The following is an 18,244-nucleotide window of genomic DNA, read 5'->3' as shown; positions in this document are numbered from 1 at the left end:
ACAAAAACTTTTTTTTAATGTGTGGATGTTTGAACACACAGGGAATGGTTTGGAACTGAAATTTGTATTTGTCCATAAATCACAATAGGCTCTCAGGCCGAGAACTGAAGCCATTATTGTTGGTTAACTCTTCAGTGACAACACTCACGATAATTTAATTTAGATTAAAGAAAAAAAATCCCAAACAAAATTCCTGAGGTTGTTTTTCACCAGTAAAATTCATCTGCAATTTCTATAGATAAATCAACCCTGATATTCAAACCCAGCTGACACAAGAATTTACAGCTGCAGGCTTGGAGTTTCTGTCCTGAAGAGCAACAACTTCCCCAAGACAGTTTTTTCCACCAGATTTCCACTAAACACAACAGTACAGCCTTTCTACACAGACTCCAGGCTGAGATTTAGTAACTGTGATTTTCCTATCACTTAATCCCATTTAAACTCTAATGAAGAACCTTCTCTAAGGTATCCCACAGCTCATTCACAAGGGTCATCTGTGTGATGATGAAAGAACCTCTAGCAGAGCTCTAATCCACGTTTTAAGAACACAAACCAAGCCCTAAAGAGCATTTTAGGGAAATATTCAGCAAAAGAAATGAGAGAAAACAGGAAGGTTAAAATTAGGGGCACAACCTCCTCGGTATCGCTACTCTCAAGTAAGAGGCTTAGAGAATAATTTTCACTAGAGAATGTATTTCATCTCCTAAATGTGAATATTTATTAAATCAAATTTTCTTAAGGTGATGTTTGGAGGAATAAAGATTAAACTCCACTACCAACCAAAAAGTTGTCCCACTCAGCTTTCCCCACCCTTTTATGGCTCAGTATTTTATATATCATCAATTAACATCCTGTGAACACAAAGTTCTTTACTTCACGTCCAGCTTCTCTGGGAGCATTGTGCGTTGCCACAATCATGAGTTCCCAATCAGAAAGTTAACTCAGGATGCCCTGGATCCCCATCTTACCCATCCAGAAGATGCATGGTTGTCGTGGTGACCTCAGTGAAGAGAAGGATCTTTCCCAGCTTCTTGGTCTGCAGATGCTGCTGATAGGTCTTGAGGCTGAAATGTTCTGAGGAGAAACTCCCCATCTCCGTGATCACCGGCACCAGGGATGGAGTCACCTCCACCTTGGACTCACAGGATGAAACAAACTTCAGGGACACCTTGCTGGATGCCCTCAGCCCCTCAGCATCCACGTTCCCCTCCAGCCATTTCAGGAAAGCAAGATGGATTTCCTGTGGGCAAGGGCAACAAGAGAAAGACAGATCATCCCATGTGAGGACACACCAACATTCTTCCAAAAACATTTTTATTCAAGCAATTTACTTCAAAACAGGGAAATTCTTCCTCTTCAAAAACAAAGTTCTGCTGCTCGTACTTGACACTGTCCTAGAGTTGAGACCACGCTCCTTTGAAGATTAATTAAGCTTAATTTTTCTCTGTAGCAGGGTTTGCAGTGGTCTTCCTACACCCTGGAGCGTGGGGCACACACATTCATCTGCATCTGGCAGGTTTCTCAACGTGCTGAGATCCTCTGCTGGAGGAAGCCCTTTAGTCCAGCACTAAGTGTTGGATTAAGCCTTGTTCTGACCCACAGATGGGGTAACTGAGAGGTGTTTTAAAAACTTTTATTCCATTTTCAGTCTCATGAGAAGGGTTAGACAGTACAGATGCTATAATTCACACCATCACAATCAGAAGCCAATTATTTCCTAATTACAATGCACTATAAACGTTTCTTGGCCTATCAACTTTAGCCACACCATGCTGTAAATGCCTTAAAGCCAATCTTCTAAAATCACCCCTCGTGGGTCCCACCGCAATGCATCTTTCACAGTTGTTTCTCCAAACTATCCAGTCTTATTTGCAAGGCCATCCTTTGAAACTTGTTTCTAGCTCCATTTCTCTCCCAACAATGTCTGTCCTATTCCAGGGCATTTCTCAGCCAGCATTTCTTGTCTCGAGGTTTGCACACTGTGTGAGCCTTCTGTCAGGCTCTGAGAATTCCCTACAAATTAATTTCCCACAACTAAGACTCAATTTGAAGGCTAAACCAGCAGTTAAAAAAAACCATTTACTGATTTCTCAGTGGAATATCTGCTAAAACAGGTCACACCTTCAGCTAAGGGATGATTTACTACTATTAGTACCCCTGTGGTGACACCCTGCACCAACTGCTCCACATTCACTCTTTCTGGAGGTAACAAATTCTGCTTTGAGAGGTTTGATGTGACATGTTTGCCACGCCTTTAGGAACAGCCACTAACACAGATTCTGGGACTTTTTGCTCAGTGTGCAGCTTAAATTTCAGAGCTGAAGTTGTCTTTTATGTGATAAATGAAACCACAAAAAATTGTGGCTTCAATTTGACTGGAAATAAGGCACTAGTGATACTTGCCCTCAAATTTCCAAGAGGAAGAGATCTGATTTTTAAACAAAAAAGCCCAAACCAAACCCACACCCCTCATTCCCATCACTGCTGCATCTGGGAACTGGAATACATTTTCTGTGTGGGTGCTGAAGGCAGGACTAAGCTCTCCTGCCCTGGAACAAGATCTGTCTGAGCTCCAGCCCAACTCTTCAAAACCCACAAACCACAAACTGAGAGCAAACTTCCCATGAACAGTTATCTATCCAAGAATTACTCCCCCTCTCCACATCCCTCTGTTCTACCTGGAGAAGGAATGAGAGAAGTGCTCCTGTTCCCAACACCTTCCTCTGGATTTCCACCAACAGAAATGACCTGTTCTCAAATTTCACAGCCTTTGCTGCCTGTGCTGTCAGCCCTGCAGCACCGGTGGCACAGCAGGACACAAAGAAAATAATAATTTTTCACAAATTCTGTCAAGCACTTGCTTCCAAGCCCCAAGACTAAGAGAGACTCAGCAGCTAAATTTTAGTTACAGAGAAATTACGCCTCATATCTTGCTTTCCTAAAGCTCCCTCTGAATATTTTCTGTCTAAACTCTTGGATAAAGTATCTTTAAATATTTCCTTCCCCCCCCCCTTTATTTTTTGCTCTGCATCATAAATGATGATGTGATGATGATTAAAGGTTTTGTGAGCATTTCTTTGACTTGCACCTTCACTCAGAGCTTTGACAGAATAAATAAATTCCTTACACATTATCCTACTTGTTTTACATACCCGCAGTAACTGATTGGCTGTAACTGATATTTAGAAAAATTACAGCTTTCATTTCTGTCAGGGAGAACATGGAAAAACTGTGCTTAATCAGAGAGTGTTTTCCTATTGCTTTCCAAACACAGAAATTCACTCAGCAGCACTGGATGTGCAAGTCATCCACACAGAAAGAGAATTTTAACTCACCTAGAGTTAAAACTGGGTTTAACTCTCCCAGAATTAACTCACCTAAGGCTGGGTTTACAGTCTGAAATGAAGTTACAAAATAAAGGTGATTAAAGTCTGATGACACTGTAAATAAACAATGAAAAGTGCTTGAGGCTGTGTCAGAAATTACAATGTGTTTTTGCCACGGAATATTTTCTGGAAAGAACAAAACAGCACCTATTTCTGTGTGCTGTTCCATTATTACAAATATGCCACACAATTCCAACCATTTACTCTCCTGAGTGTATTATTTCAAGGGATTTTTCCCCATAGATTTTAGGCGAACTTCTTGTTTTCACTGCTTCTACCACATCCTGAACCATTTAAGAATTGTTATATGTGCATAATGCTCAAGCTAATTTCCCCCATAACGTCCATGCCCCTCTTGAGCTGATCAAAAATATAAACACATAATCAAGGATGGGGATTTTTACAAATTCCTAAGAAAATATGGAAACAAATTCCTAAGAAAATTCCCAACAAATTCCTAAGAAAATATGGGTTTAGGTGTTTAACAAAGTTTCAAGTTCTGGTCACAGTAGAAAAATTAATTTTTACTGTAAGAACTTCCTGCAGACAACGTTCCAGGAAAATGAATATGATGAACATCCCACAATTATACTGGCACAGAAAAAATAACACTATTGTATAACGAAATGAACTTATATGCAAAGTGAAGGTCAATTTCTGCTCCAAGTCCACCGAACATGAATAAAATCCTGTCAGAACTGTGGGATTTCAGCCCAGGATCCAGCTGGAATTGCCAAGCTCTCCTGTTCCAGCAGCATCTGCCGTTCTGCAGCAGCCTCTGGTGGCCACTGCCACGAGAGGTGCTGGCTCAGGAACCTCCTGGACACCTCTGGGAGCAGCCCAGGCATCCAACACAGGGCAGGGAACAGCCAAACTGCTGGACACGGCTTTCCTGGGAATCCTGGAAGATGCTGCTCCAAGATGTAAAGGATTCTGGAATGCCAGAAGCTGCAGCTGTTCTGTGTTCAGGCTCTGACAGGATCTGCAGCGACTCACACACACCACTGCGGAAAATCTGCATTTCACAACTACCAGGGACATGCTTTGTACATTTAATAACTGAACTGCTCATGGGGTGGCACAAAGAAATTCTGAAACTGTTCTTCATCAGCTCTGGGCAGAACTGAAGCCAAGCTAAACTAAATTTCATAAAGTACAGAATCCCAGAAGGGTTGGAATGTATTTTAAGGATCATCCAGTGCCACCCCTGCCATGACAGGGACACCTTCCCCTGTGCCAGGCTGCTCCAAGCCCCAGTGTCCAACCTGGCCTTGGGCACTGCCAGGGATCCAGGGAATCCCCAACCTCCTTGGGCACCCTGTGCCAGGGCCTGCCCACCCTCCCAGGGAACAATTTCATCCTAATATCTAATTTAATCTGTTATCTGTTCTCCTTCATCCTAAAGCCATTATTTTCTATAAAATTGTGGGGTTCTACTTCCGATCCCACTTTCCAAGTGTACATTCCCTAAGGCAAAGATGCTCCCTTCTTTCTCAAAGTAAGAATTAAATTTCTCATCCCAACCAAACAGCTTGGTGACAAGAGAGCTACTCAGCTTTTCACAGCTAAAATATTCATCTACAAGTTTAATATTTGTAAGAAGAAAATGCTTCTACCTGTATTTTAAATGGTAAAAAAATGTAATTTCAATGAATTATTTTTAAAAAAAGTCACCAAAAGCAGAAAAGCACTGAACCAACAGAAACTACCCAACACCTCTCACTAATAAATCTTCCACACTCCAAAGCTCAATGGAAATATTTTAAAGAAAACCAAGGAGAGATTGGGAATTTCCAAGCACTGATCCTGTACCCAGGGACACACCAGGAGAATTCTGCTTTGTCACACTGAGAGTGGCACTGGCTGAAAAGCTCTGAGCAAGAAGACAAATGCAGGGGACAGTAATTCCCAAAATTCCCAGAAATACAAAGTTCAGCTACTGCACACTCCAGACCCTCAGCCCCTCCACTCATCAGCACAAATTGTGGTAACTGTAACACGAAGAAGGAAGAGCAAAAGCTGCATTTTATTTATGATTTCACATTTGCTTTCTGTAATTTTAAGAGTCTGGTCAGGTGTGTGCAGAAATGCTCCGTAACAGAAGTTTGCTTTCACTGTTTGAAATTCTTTTTAATTTCATAATCATTAAGTTTCACTTCTCCCCAATGCTCACTTAGAGGTTGAGACTGAACAAGGAGGGAACAGGGAGACAAAAACCAGCTGCATCTGGAGCCTTCTCTGCTGCAGTACAAAATAACACCAAATTACAGCTCCTGATGGAGAAGATTTTATTTGCACCTGGGCTCTGTCAAACAATGAGAGTTCTGCACCGAGCACACCCAGTTATAACAGTTAAAAATAAACCTAAATCCAAGACTTTATTCTTACAATCTGTTTATATAGATAGGATTTGGATGTGGTTTTTTATTTTTATCTGCACGTGCACGTACACAGATAAATGCAATTTAACTGGGCAGATTTGGGAGCTGCTCTTTCCTACCACGGGCCTGAAACTCCCCATCAATGGAATTCTTTGTTGAGACAAAATTCACTCACAGCCTAAATTCATTTGGTTCCTATTAAATTCCATTTTAATTTGGTTCCTATTAAAAGCGAGGAGGCGAAACGAAACGAAAGCTAAAAATACAATGCCATAAAGCAAACATTTTCCATCAGCTCCCTCCTCTCCTGTCAGGGAAAAGGAGAGGATTTGAACCATGATGCTCTACCTGAACACTCAATACTGGGATTAAAGTATTGTACTTAAGCTGTGCTTGTGAAGCGAGGCCAAATATTCACTTTCTGGAGACACAGTACATGATTTAAAACCTTTTTTTTTTCTTCTTTTGTATAAATGCTAATGATTTTTAATTAACTATCTTTATTTTTGAGAATTTTCCAGCTGATGTGCTGATTCATGTTTTATCAGCTGATGGAATGATTAAATATATATATATATATATGTTTATTTTTTGAACTGCAAGCAAGTGAGGATTACACAAGCATAAAGCACCCAATTTTTTGAGGAGCCTGTCTGAAGCAAAACCAGACATCACACCTCCAACAGGACTAAAATCTGCTTTTTTTTTTTTCCAGAATTGTCTGCTCCCAAAAGAGTATTATACAATTCAAATAGGATCTCAAATGCATATATTTCATCCCTATGGATTCTCTGCTAGCACTGATAGGAGAGCAAATATTTTAATGAAGGGTTGTCCTTTGAGTTCAATTTGAAACATAAAAATTCACACATATACAGACAAAAAATATCCCCATGTGCTCCTTGTCTTACACAGCTTTGATCAACAGCCTTGAAGGTGTTAAATTTAAATTAATCACTGGAGAGCTCCCACAGCATCTCTTGGATCCAATAGAAACAGTATTTAACATGACCAAAAAGATATAAATATATCAACATACATATATATATTTATTTATCTCAACATATTTATATATATATATATAGAATATATATAAATATCTCAACATATAAATATATTTACTTGCTGTAAATACACATAATATGCAAGAAAAATGAAATTATCTACTGTCCTTATTCATTTCCAACCCTACCTTTTAATGAGGTTTTATAAAATGCTAATATATAAAGTTTGCTACCTCAATTTTTCATTAAAATGCATTGTTTTCCCTTAAAAGCAAAGTAAGATGACTTTTCGCGTAGGAAAAGTCTGAAGAAATCAGAGGGAAAAAAAAAAAAACCAGATGCAAAAATTTGATATAGAGAAATGAGGAAAGATCATCTCTTGATGATCACAGAGAAAGTGGAGAGGATGAAGAATGAGTATTAGATCTCATTAGATAATAATAATGAAAATAATAAAAATTAAAAAATAAAAATAAAAATACTTTCAATGCTGATGTCATTAATATTTAATTACATTCCCAAACTGCACATTCACACCCAGACTTAAGGAAGTGCCAGCTGGGAGGTGGATTTTCTAACAACTGGAACAAAGGGAACAAACAGAACTTTTAAACAGAAAAACCTCCTTACAACACATTCAGAACCTGGAAATACACAAAGTACTCAAATTGATCCAGTTTTTAGGAAGTTTTTAGAAAACTCCTTTAATATTAACTGTTTACAATTAACTTCAGGCCATTATTTTCACCAGTGGTGATTTTGTTCACCAGGTAAAAACCTTTTAAATCCCCATTTCTCCACTCCCTTCTTTCCCCGTGGCCTGAAGAACTTCATAAAGATTTTATTGTCCTACAACTGAGGCACATTTTCATTTCATGTTCTCATGAACTGGAGTTCCTTGGCTGGTACTTGTCGTGCATTCCCAGGATTCTGCAAGCCTGGAAATCTGTTTCAGTTTATTAATAATATTTTTATATTTCCTAAACTGAGACGCGGTGCAAAGCAGCAGATTTGGACTGCACAAAGCACAGAAGAACATTCAGAAAGATGGCAGGGTTGGTCACTTTTTGAATTCCCAACCAACCTGATTTTTAGGAGTCTCCAGAGGTTATTTTGGGTTTAGGTGGTTATTTAGCTGAAGAGAGGCAGAAAAAGCTCATCATTTCTGAAAGATCATTCCAGACACTTAGTCAAGTGCCTTATTTTTGTCTCCACTCTTCAGAGTGTTTTCAAAAACAAGTATTGCATTACATAAACACAGTGGATCCATTTTCCCAACTGATACGTGGAATACTTCATCCAAAAAAGGGAAAGATTTTTAACAAAGTGCTGCAAGGTATCCTTATCCTCTTTATTGCAAGCCCATCTCTTTGAACACGAAGCATCTTAGATTTCAAGCCATTCCCGGACTACGCATCCAGCAACTGCTCATAAATCCCTGCCTAAATCTGAATCCAAAATTAAATTTAGCTTTAAAAAGCACCGTGTGTAGGCAGAAAATTCATTTATCCAAGGGGCAGCAGCCCATCCTGGGAAACAGGCAGCAGGGCCCAGGTCAGGATTCAGTGACTGATGAAAAATAAGTCAGGATGCTACTTTTTGTAGAGAAAAACAATGAAAAATAAGAGTAAATAGGTTAAAAATAACACATAAGGAAATTAATTATGGTCTTCACAGCAAGTTTGTTTTAGCTGCATCTCCCCTGGCTTTAGCAGAGAGTTCCACTTGGGAAATGGGATACCAGGAGAAGGATAGGAATAGGTAAAGAGGTGAAAAATAATGCATAAAGAAATTAATTATGGTCTTTACAGCAAGTTTGTTTTATCTGCACCTCTCCTGGCTTTAGCAGAGAGTTCCACTTGGGAATTGGGATGCCAGAAGAAGAATGGGAATAGGTAAATAGGCTAAAAATAATACATAACAAAATTATTTATGGTCTTTACAGCAAGTTTGATTTACCTGCGTCTCTCATGCTCTGGAGAGCAGTTCACTTGGGGATTGGGATGTCAGAAGTAGGATGGGAATAGGTAAATAGGCTAAAAATAATACATAACAAAATTATTTATGGTCTTTACAGCAAGTTTGATTTACCTGCGTCTCTCATGCTCTGGAGAGCATTTCACTTGGGGATTGGGATGCCAGAAGTAGGATGGGAATAGGTAAATAGGCTAAAAATAATACAGAACAAAATTATTTATGGTCTTTACAGCAAGTTTGATTTACCTGCGTCTCTCATGCTTTAGGAGAGCATTTCACTTGGGGATTGGGATGCCAGAAGTAGGATGGGAATAAGTAAATAGGTTAAAAATAATACATAAAGAAATTAATTATGGTCTTCACAGCAAGTTTGTTTTAGCTGCATCTCCCCTGGCTTTAGCAGAGAGTTCCACTTGGGAACTGGGATGCCAGAAGAAGGATGGGAAGAGGTGCTGAAGGTTTGCTCAGCACAAACCAGCTCTGAGGGGAGGAATGAGGAGGAGGCTGTAAGGTGCATCTCGGATTTTGCTTCCTCTCCTTCCTCAGCTGCAGCAGAACAGTCTGGAAACAATCTTCCCAGCAGCTGCTCTCATCAACAAACTGTTTATTGTAAGAAAGTGCCTGGGTCAAAGGCTAAACGTCATCCAGAACTGAAAGCGTAGCTGTAAAAAAAAAAAAAAAACAAAAAAAACCCCTAAAAAAAATCCTGGGGCCGTCCATGCATGTGGAAAAAAAAGCCCATGACATTGGGAAGGGAACCATATTCCATCTGAAAGGCCAACAGCCCACTGAAACAAAAATTCCTTAATTTGATGGAGCTGGGTTTTAGGACACTGAGCTCGTTTCTCATGGCTGATTTTGAGGCCTGCTCGAGGTTTCTGCTAAAAGCAGAATTTACAGCTCAGGCCGTCTCCTCATAGTGAAAAAGAGCAAAGTGGAGTTGTGTCAAAATATTCTAAAATGTTTTATTAGTGCTAAGTCAGCTCCACATGCATATGCAACAATAAAAGAAGGACTTCTCTAATTTATCACAAATGCACTGTCGACACATTGCACAAAAATCCAAGTTCAGGCTCAGTATCAGTAAATGATCAAATTTTATTTTAAAGCACAGGACACTAAAAATCCCAGGGTAAAATCTCATTTATGAGCAGCTTTGAATCTCAGAAATTAAAGAGTGCACGAGCAGCTCTGAGAGGGGAGCTGGTCCCGCACCAGTAATTGGGACATGTTTGCTGCCCCAGCCCATAAATCTGCTTTTGAGGGGAAAGGACCCAGAGGAACAAGGTCCACCTTTGACACAACATCACCACGAAACACTTCACCAAAAGGCTGATAAATCAGACTTCTGCCAGGTGGTGATTTATCCTACCAGAAAAAAGGTGTGAGAAATTACGGGTCGGGCGTTTAATTCTTCGTGACACCTACTTTGTAACAAAATTGTTATTTTTCTGAAGGAAAAGTCCACAGTAAATTAAACCTATGTGCAACTGGGCTAAAAATAAGTCTAGGCAGAAAGGAAAAGACATTCCACTTTTGCTCTAAAATCTGAGCATGATGCATATTAAAGCGGGTTGATTTTTCTCTTTTAAATGATATAATCAAAGTCGTGTTTGGAAGCATAAATTAAGATATAAATCTAACCCCAAATGCTGTACACATATATATTAAATTACTCTCAAAAGTATCCTGTATAGACTAAGAAAAAAAAAAATACAGAAGAATTTTGTTCTCAGCTAATAGGGCAATAAATTAGATGCAATATATTCAGCAGCTAAAACTGGCTCTCTTCAACAGCTATCACATAATACTATTTTTATTTGGTACCAAACCTTTTTTTTTTTTTTTTTTAAACTAACAACAAAATTGTTTGTTGAAAATCTTGGAATTAGCAGTAGAATGATTAAAGTAAATAAAACCTAAGCAAATATTTTTTCTTCTCCCTGATAATACCCAATTCTTGGCTGAGGGTTTTCCAGCAGGTTTATTTTGCCTTTCAGCAGGGTTACACACATCAAATGTGAATGAATTTAGTGTTCATGAATATGAAATAGCAGCACAGGAGCCAGAGATTCTCCTCTTAGCACTGTAAACACGCTTTAAACTCCCACCAGCTTTCAGCTGGACCTCATTTTGGCCTTTTTTTGAAGGAAAAAAAACCTCCCCACTGGGTCACAACGCAGGGGTTTGGGAGTTGGAGAAATGTCTGGGAAATGTTAAGGTGAAACCACAACACATTTTCACATGGACCACGGCTCGGGGATTCCAGCACAGCCCCAAACTGCAGGGCTGATGTTCAGCATGGACCATGGATTTTATATCCCTTTCTAAAACACACTCAGGTTGGCACAGTGGTTTCCCAAAAACAACTTGGAAGGGAAGAATTTCTTGGGAATTTGACGCTACAACGGCAAGAATACCCTTGGTGTGTTTTCCTGCTCCAAAGACAAAATCCAGTATTAAACTACCACTAATTGACATTTAAAACCTCTTCAATAATCAAAGATATTTTTATAAAATGGACACGACAGCATGGGATTGGTTTTTTTTAAAAGTAGAAAATAAAGAAAGTAAAAAACATTAATAAAAGTATCACGGCTCGGGGATTCTAGCACGGCCCCAAACTGCAGGGCTGATGTTCAGCACGGACCATGGATTTTATATTCCTTTCTAAAACACACTCAGGTTGGCTGAGTCACTTCCCAAAAACAACTTGGAAAGGAAGAATTTCTTGGGAATTTGACACTACAATGGCAAGAATACACTTGGTGTGTTTTCCTACTCTAAAGACAAAATCCAGTATTAAGCTACCACTAATTGTCATTTAAAATCTCTTCAATAATCAAAGATATTTTTTAAAAAATTAACATGACAGCATGGGATTATTTTTTAAAGTAGAAAATAAAGAAAGTAAAAAACATTAATAAAAGTACCACGGCTCAGGGATTCCAGCACAGCCCCAATAGTGCAGGGCTGATGTTCAGCACGGACCATGGATTTTATATTCCTTTCTAAAACACACTCAGGTTGGCTGAGTTGTTTCCCAAAAACATCCTGGAAAGGAAGAATTTCTTGGGAATTTTATGCTACAATGGCAAGAATACGCTTGGTGTGTTTTCCTGCTGCAAAGACAAAATCCAGTATTAAGCTACCACTAATTGTAATTTAAAATCTTTCAATAATCAAAGCTATTAAAAAAAAATAACATGACAGCATGGGATTATTTTTTAAAGTAGAAAATGAAGATAGTAAAAAACATTAATAAAAGTACCACGGCTCGGGGATTCCAGCACAGCCCCAAACTGCAGGGCTGATGTTCAGCACGGACCACGGATTTTATATTCCTTTCTAAAACACACTCAGGTTGGCTAAGTTGTTTCCCAAAAACATCCTGGAAAGGAAGAATTTCTTGGGAATTTTATGCTACAATGGCAAGAATACGCTTGGTGTGTTTTCCTGCTGCAAAGACAAAATCCAGTATTAAGCTACCACTAATTGACATTTAAAACCTCTTCAATAATCAAAGCTATTAAAAAAAAATAACATGACAGCATGAGATTATTTTTTAAAGTAGAAAATGAAGATAGTAAAAAACATTAATAAAAGTACCACGGCTCGGGGATTCCAGCACAGCCCCAATAGTGCAGGGCTGATGTTCAGCACGGACCATGGATTTTAGATTCCTTTCTAAAACACACTCAGGTTGGCACAGTGGTTTCCCAAAAACAACTTGGAAAGGAAGAATTTCTTGGGAATTTTATGCTACAATGGCAAGAATACCCTTGGTGTGTTTTCCTGCTGCAAAGACAAAATCCAGTATTAAGCTACCACTAATTGTCATTTAAAATCTTTCAATAATCAAAGCTATTAAAAAAAAAATAACATGACAGCATGAGATTATTTTTTAAAGTAGAAAATGAAGATAGTAAAAAACATTAATAAAAGTACCATGGCTCGGGGATTCCAGCACGGCCCCAAAACTGCAGGGCTGATGTTCAGCATGGACCATGGATTTTAGATTCCTTCCTAAAACACACTCAGGTTGGCTGAGTTGTTTCCCAAAAACATCCTGGAAAGGAAGAATTTCTTGGGAATTTTATGCTACAATGGCAAGAATACGCTTGGAGTGTTTTCCTGCTCCAAAGACAAAATCCAGTATTAAGCTACCACTAATTGTCATTTAAAATCTTTCAATAATCAAAGCTATTAAAAAAAAATAACATGACAGCATGGGATTATTTTTTTAAAGTAAAAAAAAATGAAAGTAAAAAAAAAATTCGGAAGTAAATCTGCTTTTTATTTAGCAGAGTATCACTGAAGCTTCGTGCTTCAAAAATACACTGTATACATACACAGCAATGTAAAACTTGGATAGCAAATACTGAACCTTGAAAGAAGCCTCACTAATGCCCAGTTTATCAGAAAAATACTAATTTTTCATACAAAATATGGTTGAAAACACAATATTTAAACACAGTATTGACACAAAGCTCAGTTGTAAGAATGGATGATGCAAATTCCATTTACAGTTCTCTCAGCCACGCGGTTTTTAAGCCACTGTAATTATTTTCTCCTTTTTTCACACGTAACACTTTCTCCTACTGGGATTGAACCTTGTTCAGAGCAAAACAAGTAGGTTTTCCCCCAGAGGAAACCCAGGAAGATGGAGATCCAATCCTAGGCTGCACCTTGGATTTAAGGATCCAAGAACGAGCTCCAGAGCCTCTGAAGGGAGCTGAAAGCACTTCAGGGAGAAATGGGGAAAGAAACACCTCACATTTAATTTCTCCTTTAAAGTTGGGACATAAAACTCATTTAAATCTTACAAAATAAGGTCCAATTTTATGGAACAAACCCAGGGTTTGCCTCAAGTCCAACACAGCACGAGCTCCTACTCCACAAGGTCACGTTTGAATTTCCAGGTCCCAAGTGAAAGCTCAGCACTGAAATTCAGGATTTTGGGAAAAAAAGGCACTCCAAGAATGAGACAAGGACAGACCCAAGCTGAGGCAGTGCTTGAGAACTGTCCTGCAGACCCAAACAGAGGCAGGGAGGAGCATTTCTGAGCACGGCACATTCTTTATTCTGCAGGATTTTGGATTTTCCTGGGTTTTTCCTGAGCAGAACCACCTGTCTGTGCCCCTGCAGATATCTGTGCTCCACACTGCCAGCAGCAGTTAATCCAAAGTGCCACAGAGCCCAGAGAGAACTCAGAACTGACTAAAATCAAACCACGGTGCCTGCAAGCGTCTCTCACTTCTGTTTTTAAGGACTCATCTGAATTGCCACCTGAAAAAGATGATTTTTCACACTAAAATTTTGTATTAATCCAGGCAAGGATTTGCTTCACTTCATTCCGTCCAGGTTCTCCACTTCAGAAGGGTTTTTGTTTCAGCCCTTGCTTTTGTAAGACTGTCCTGACCTTGGCTGTTTTTCCTTTTAGTGTTACAAAACAGATCCAAAATTTTAAATATTACCACAAATCCACTCCAAAAATAAACTTTTAAATGAATAAATACAAACCAACTTTGTAGAAAATAATTATATTATAATAAGGAGTCCCAAACTGAAGGGATAACTTTTAAAAATGAATTGCCCTAAAGGAAAAAGTTTCAGGGATTACTTTAATCAGTACTAAAATGCAAAAAAAGGAGTTTAAAATGCACTTCCAGCATAGTTGCACACAAACTAATGCACTCAAACCAGACAAAATCTATATCAATACATGATATTTAGTGATTAATTAATTTATCCTTGGTTAGTAAGGATAAATAAGTTTGGATCTGTTTCTTGAACATAATTGCTGGGGAAACAGGAGAGTGTGAGCAAAACAATGATCATTTAATTTTGAGTTTAAAGTTTGATATGTGCTTTCAGTTTGCCAAACGGGAGGAAAAAAAAAATCAGTGAGGATTGTGACAGTGAAAGTTAAATTCTACCAGCAAAATTATCAAATACCAGCAAATCATCAAATGCTTTTAAGAGGAAAAAATGTCCTTGAACAGATGGAGAATTTTTTATCTATGGAGCAATAAGGGCAATAATTATAATAAAGTTAAATGCAGTTCAAAAATGTCCAATCTGCTAATCCTGGGCTGCTAATTAAACAGAGTGGATTGTGTGGGATAGAAAAAAGCTTGGAAATATTTGGAGAAAAGTCCACTTCCACCTCCAAAAGTGCTGCAGAGATACCAAAAGCAAACTCTTATCGTTTCTGGATATTCAGAAATACCACTGGACTGAAGCACCAAATCCTCTCACATGTCTTTTAATATCAGAATGATTTATTATCAATATCTGTTAATATCAATAAGTGTTACTAAAAGCAATATGGCTAAAACAGGAAGAAAAAAAGAGGATAAAACAGGAAAAAAAAAGGAAAAGAAGTAAAAAACCCCCATAATTGCAAAAAGCTCCCAAGAACATTCATTTAAAATAGTGACAGAAATATTCTAAAGGCAAAAGGACAGTTAAAAATGTTTCCAGGTATTTCTAACAAAAACCTTGGAAATTCAAATGTTGATTTTAATTTGCAGCTCATCCTGCTCATGGTAACTTTGGCAAAGTGCCCCTCTCTCCAAGGAAGCAAAAAAATAAGAATTACCATTTGTTTTCAGCTACTGTATTTTCTTTTCCATCAGCAAATAATTGCACTGAGATCCCAACACCTAAAACACAGTTCAAAAAATGGAAAATAACCAGATAAAAGCTCTCTCTGCAGCTGCTGCTCCTGACAGGGAGCTGTGGTGCACTCCCTAGTCCTAAAACCAATAATTCCATCTTGGAAAGAAGAAATGTCTTCCAGACCAGAAAAACGCAGAGGTAATTGCTCTCTTCGTGTAATAAGTTCTAAAGTCAAAACATGCCAGATGTAATTTTTTATTTAGATCTTGACAATCGTGCATCAAAACACAACTATTGTTCCTTATCTTGCAGAAGAATTTCAGAAATACCTCCTGGAATTGATTTGCATCGATTCTGACTCCATGGAAATGCTGAGACAGGCTCTCACAAAATAAGTTTTTAAAACTCCTGAGGATCTTAAGATGTTTTCTAGTTCTTAAAACTTGACTTTATTCCATAAGCAGGGGACATCCAGGCACAGCTCTTAACATGAGACACTTTCTCCAGCTGAACGCTGCTCTTCCTTGAAATTATTTTAATAATGAGGCCAATGTAACTTTTTATACTTCTATTATGACCTGTTCATCAGTTGGATGCTAAATTACAAAGGAAATTGTGATTAATTTCTTTGTTCCAAGTGTAACATCAAAAAACATCACAAAAAAAGAGCCATAAGTGAATGGTTCAATAATCCAAATTAATATCCATATATACCCATCATCTCTCTTTCTTTCTCTCAGCAAATGAAAACAGCTTTATTTTTATTTAGTTTCTCTGCCTGAAGTTGTTAAGGCATGGAATTCTCTAAGTAAGCTTGGATTCAAAGGAAAAAAGCTGACTAAAAATTTACATGTGGGTTGTTTGCCCAGCAAATGTTTTGAGACTCAGCAATCTGTGACCCTACTTCAAAAGACTTCAGTTTCTAAGTTATCTAAACTCCAAATTTAAGTTCTCACCACATGCAAAAATCATGAATTTATTACAATTAATACTCTCAAACTGAAGAAAATATTATTTTCCATGCTAAAATCTTCTCAATACTGATCCTGCTATTGCCTGGCTTTTACTATTATTTGAATTGTACATTTATTGGTTTCTCTTACAAATTAAGAAGTATATTTTGAAATGTTTTCTGAAGCAGTTCTTAAAACATTTCTTAGATAAATTCAGCAGCACAATTTAGTACAGGCTTGAGAAACAACCCACACCAGAGCAGGAAAGTGATTCTCAATAAAACAAGCTGTAAAAATCCAACCTTGTCCCACATTTTAGTGAAACCATCAGTCCAAAGCAGCACAATTTTTATAGCTAAAATTATGAGATATGTACATAACAACCAGCAGCTGTAGGGAATGCTAGAAAATGCAGTAATAAAGTTATTTTCTCCATGTTCAAGTCCTACTCCTTACCTCTGCTCTTCAGCTGTTGCCCCATTCCCCTCTCTCCTCCTCCCACACAGCCTCTGCTTTTTCATCTGCTATCAAACCAGATCCACCAGCTCTTCCTCCTGCATTTTTTCTCTCAAAAAAAAAAAAAAAGTTCTTATCCTCATCAGTCAAGGAGCATGCTCTGATTTACACACTCCATGGAGAACTCTCATCCCAACTTTTCTCAGGGCTGGAGCTCTCTGGTCTCCTCCAGGCCTCTGGCACTTGACTCACTTTTATTATCTTGTGTATTTAGTAAGGAATGGGTAAAGAAAGGAGATAATTCCTAAAGCTTGGGGTGGCCAATATGACTGATACAATAAAATTATACACAGATTTAAATAATTACATATTTTTAAACATATTACCACACACATACTCATCCACAAGACTGTATATGGAATTGTACAGGTGCAGGACCCAACTTCATTCCTGCTGTGGATCCTCTAGGAAATGCTGGCAGAGATAAAACTGTGACCAGCTGAAATTCCTGAAATTAAATCACCTCATCCCGTGAAGAACAGCTCTGCATGATCTAAATGTAAAATACAGGTTGCCCTGATGGACCTTTACACAGGATACTTTTCCTGGGAGAAGAAAAAGTACCATGAAAACAGCCAGCACAAGATGTATTCTGATTTTTTTTTTTTCCTTCTGAGAAAACCTTGCCTCAATTTTCTTGTAAATCCTTTGTCATCCATGTCACCAGTCCAAGTCCAAGTGAGTACAATGTTTTATTAAAGTAAAACACATTCTGCTTGTTGGGAACACCCACTGCAACCCAAAAAAAAAAAAAAAAAAGAGTAGGAACTACAGCAAACTTTCTGATTTCAGCTAACAGCTGCTCTTTAATCAGCTTTTCACTCTAAGAACTGCTTCGTGTCAGCCAGACAGGCACATGCCAAATTCCACTGCCCCTGCACCTGGAATTTCCTGATTTCCTCAACATGTCAGAAACCATGGCTGGAAATGAACTGTCAGAGGATGAACACAGCCATCCCTAAGGCAGTCCCTTCCCCACCAACTGCTGGCACAAGTCACAGCTGATAATGGTTTTTTTGGAGTCTTTGCCCAGTGAAAAACTCTGAGAACACCACAGTGTCTTTTAAATCAATAACTCCAATTAAACTCCCATCTTAATTCTCCAGAATAAATCCAGCTGGATAAACGTCAATAATAAACTCTGTGTTGTAGAACAAGTTTGGGTTTTTTTCTGCACATTACTGGACAACTGGATTGTCAAAGGAATAAAATATATATTCAGAAAACCTGAATATTGCAAATGCAGTGTTTGAAAGGAATAAAATACAAATTCAGAAGACCTGAATATTGCAAATGCAGCGTTTCAAAGGAATAAAATACAAATTCAGAAGACCTGAATGTTGCAAATGCAGCGTTTCAAAGGAATAAAATACAAATTCAGAAGACCTGAATGCTGCAAATGC

The 18,244-nt window shown here is 38.2% G+C and overlaps 1 protein-coding gene across 1 annotated transcript in view; it reads right to left on the bottom strand.

Annotated features, from left to right (window-relative positions):
* Positions 1–18,244, bottom strand: part of HLCS (holocarboxylase synthetase) — a 121,669-nt gene that overhangs the window by 78,123 nt on the left and 25,302 nt on the right. Inside the window, exon 6 of the mRNA XM_038125252.1 lies at positions 969–1,240. Within this exon, the coding sequence (XP_037981180.1) occupies positions 969–1,240 (272 nt within the window). The remainder of the gene's footprint in view (positions 1–968; positions 1,241–18,244) is intronic.

This window comes from Motacilla alba, chromosome 1 (genome assembly GCF_015832195.1).
Source record: "Motacilla alba alba isolate MOTALB_02 chromosome 1, Motacilla_alba_V1.0_pri, whole genome shotgun sequence".
NCBI classification, from domain to species: domain Eukaryota; kingdom Metazoa; phylum Chordata; class Aves; order Passeriformes; family Motacillidae; genus Motacilla; species Motacilla alba.
Note: the sequence above shows the minus strand (reverse complement) of the source record. Positions and strands in the feature narration are given on the sequence as shown.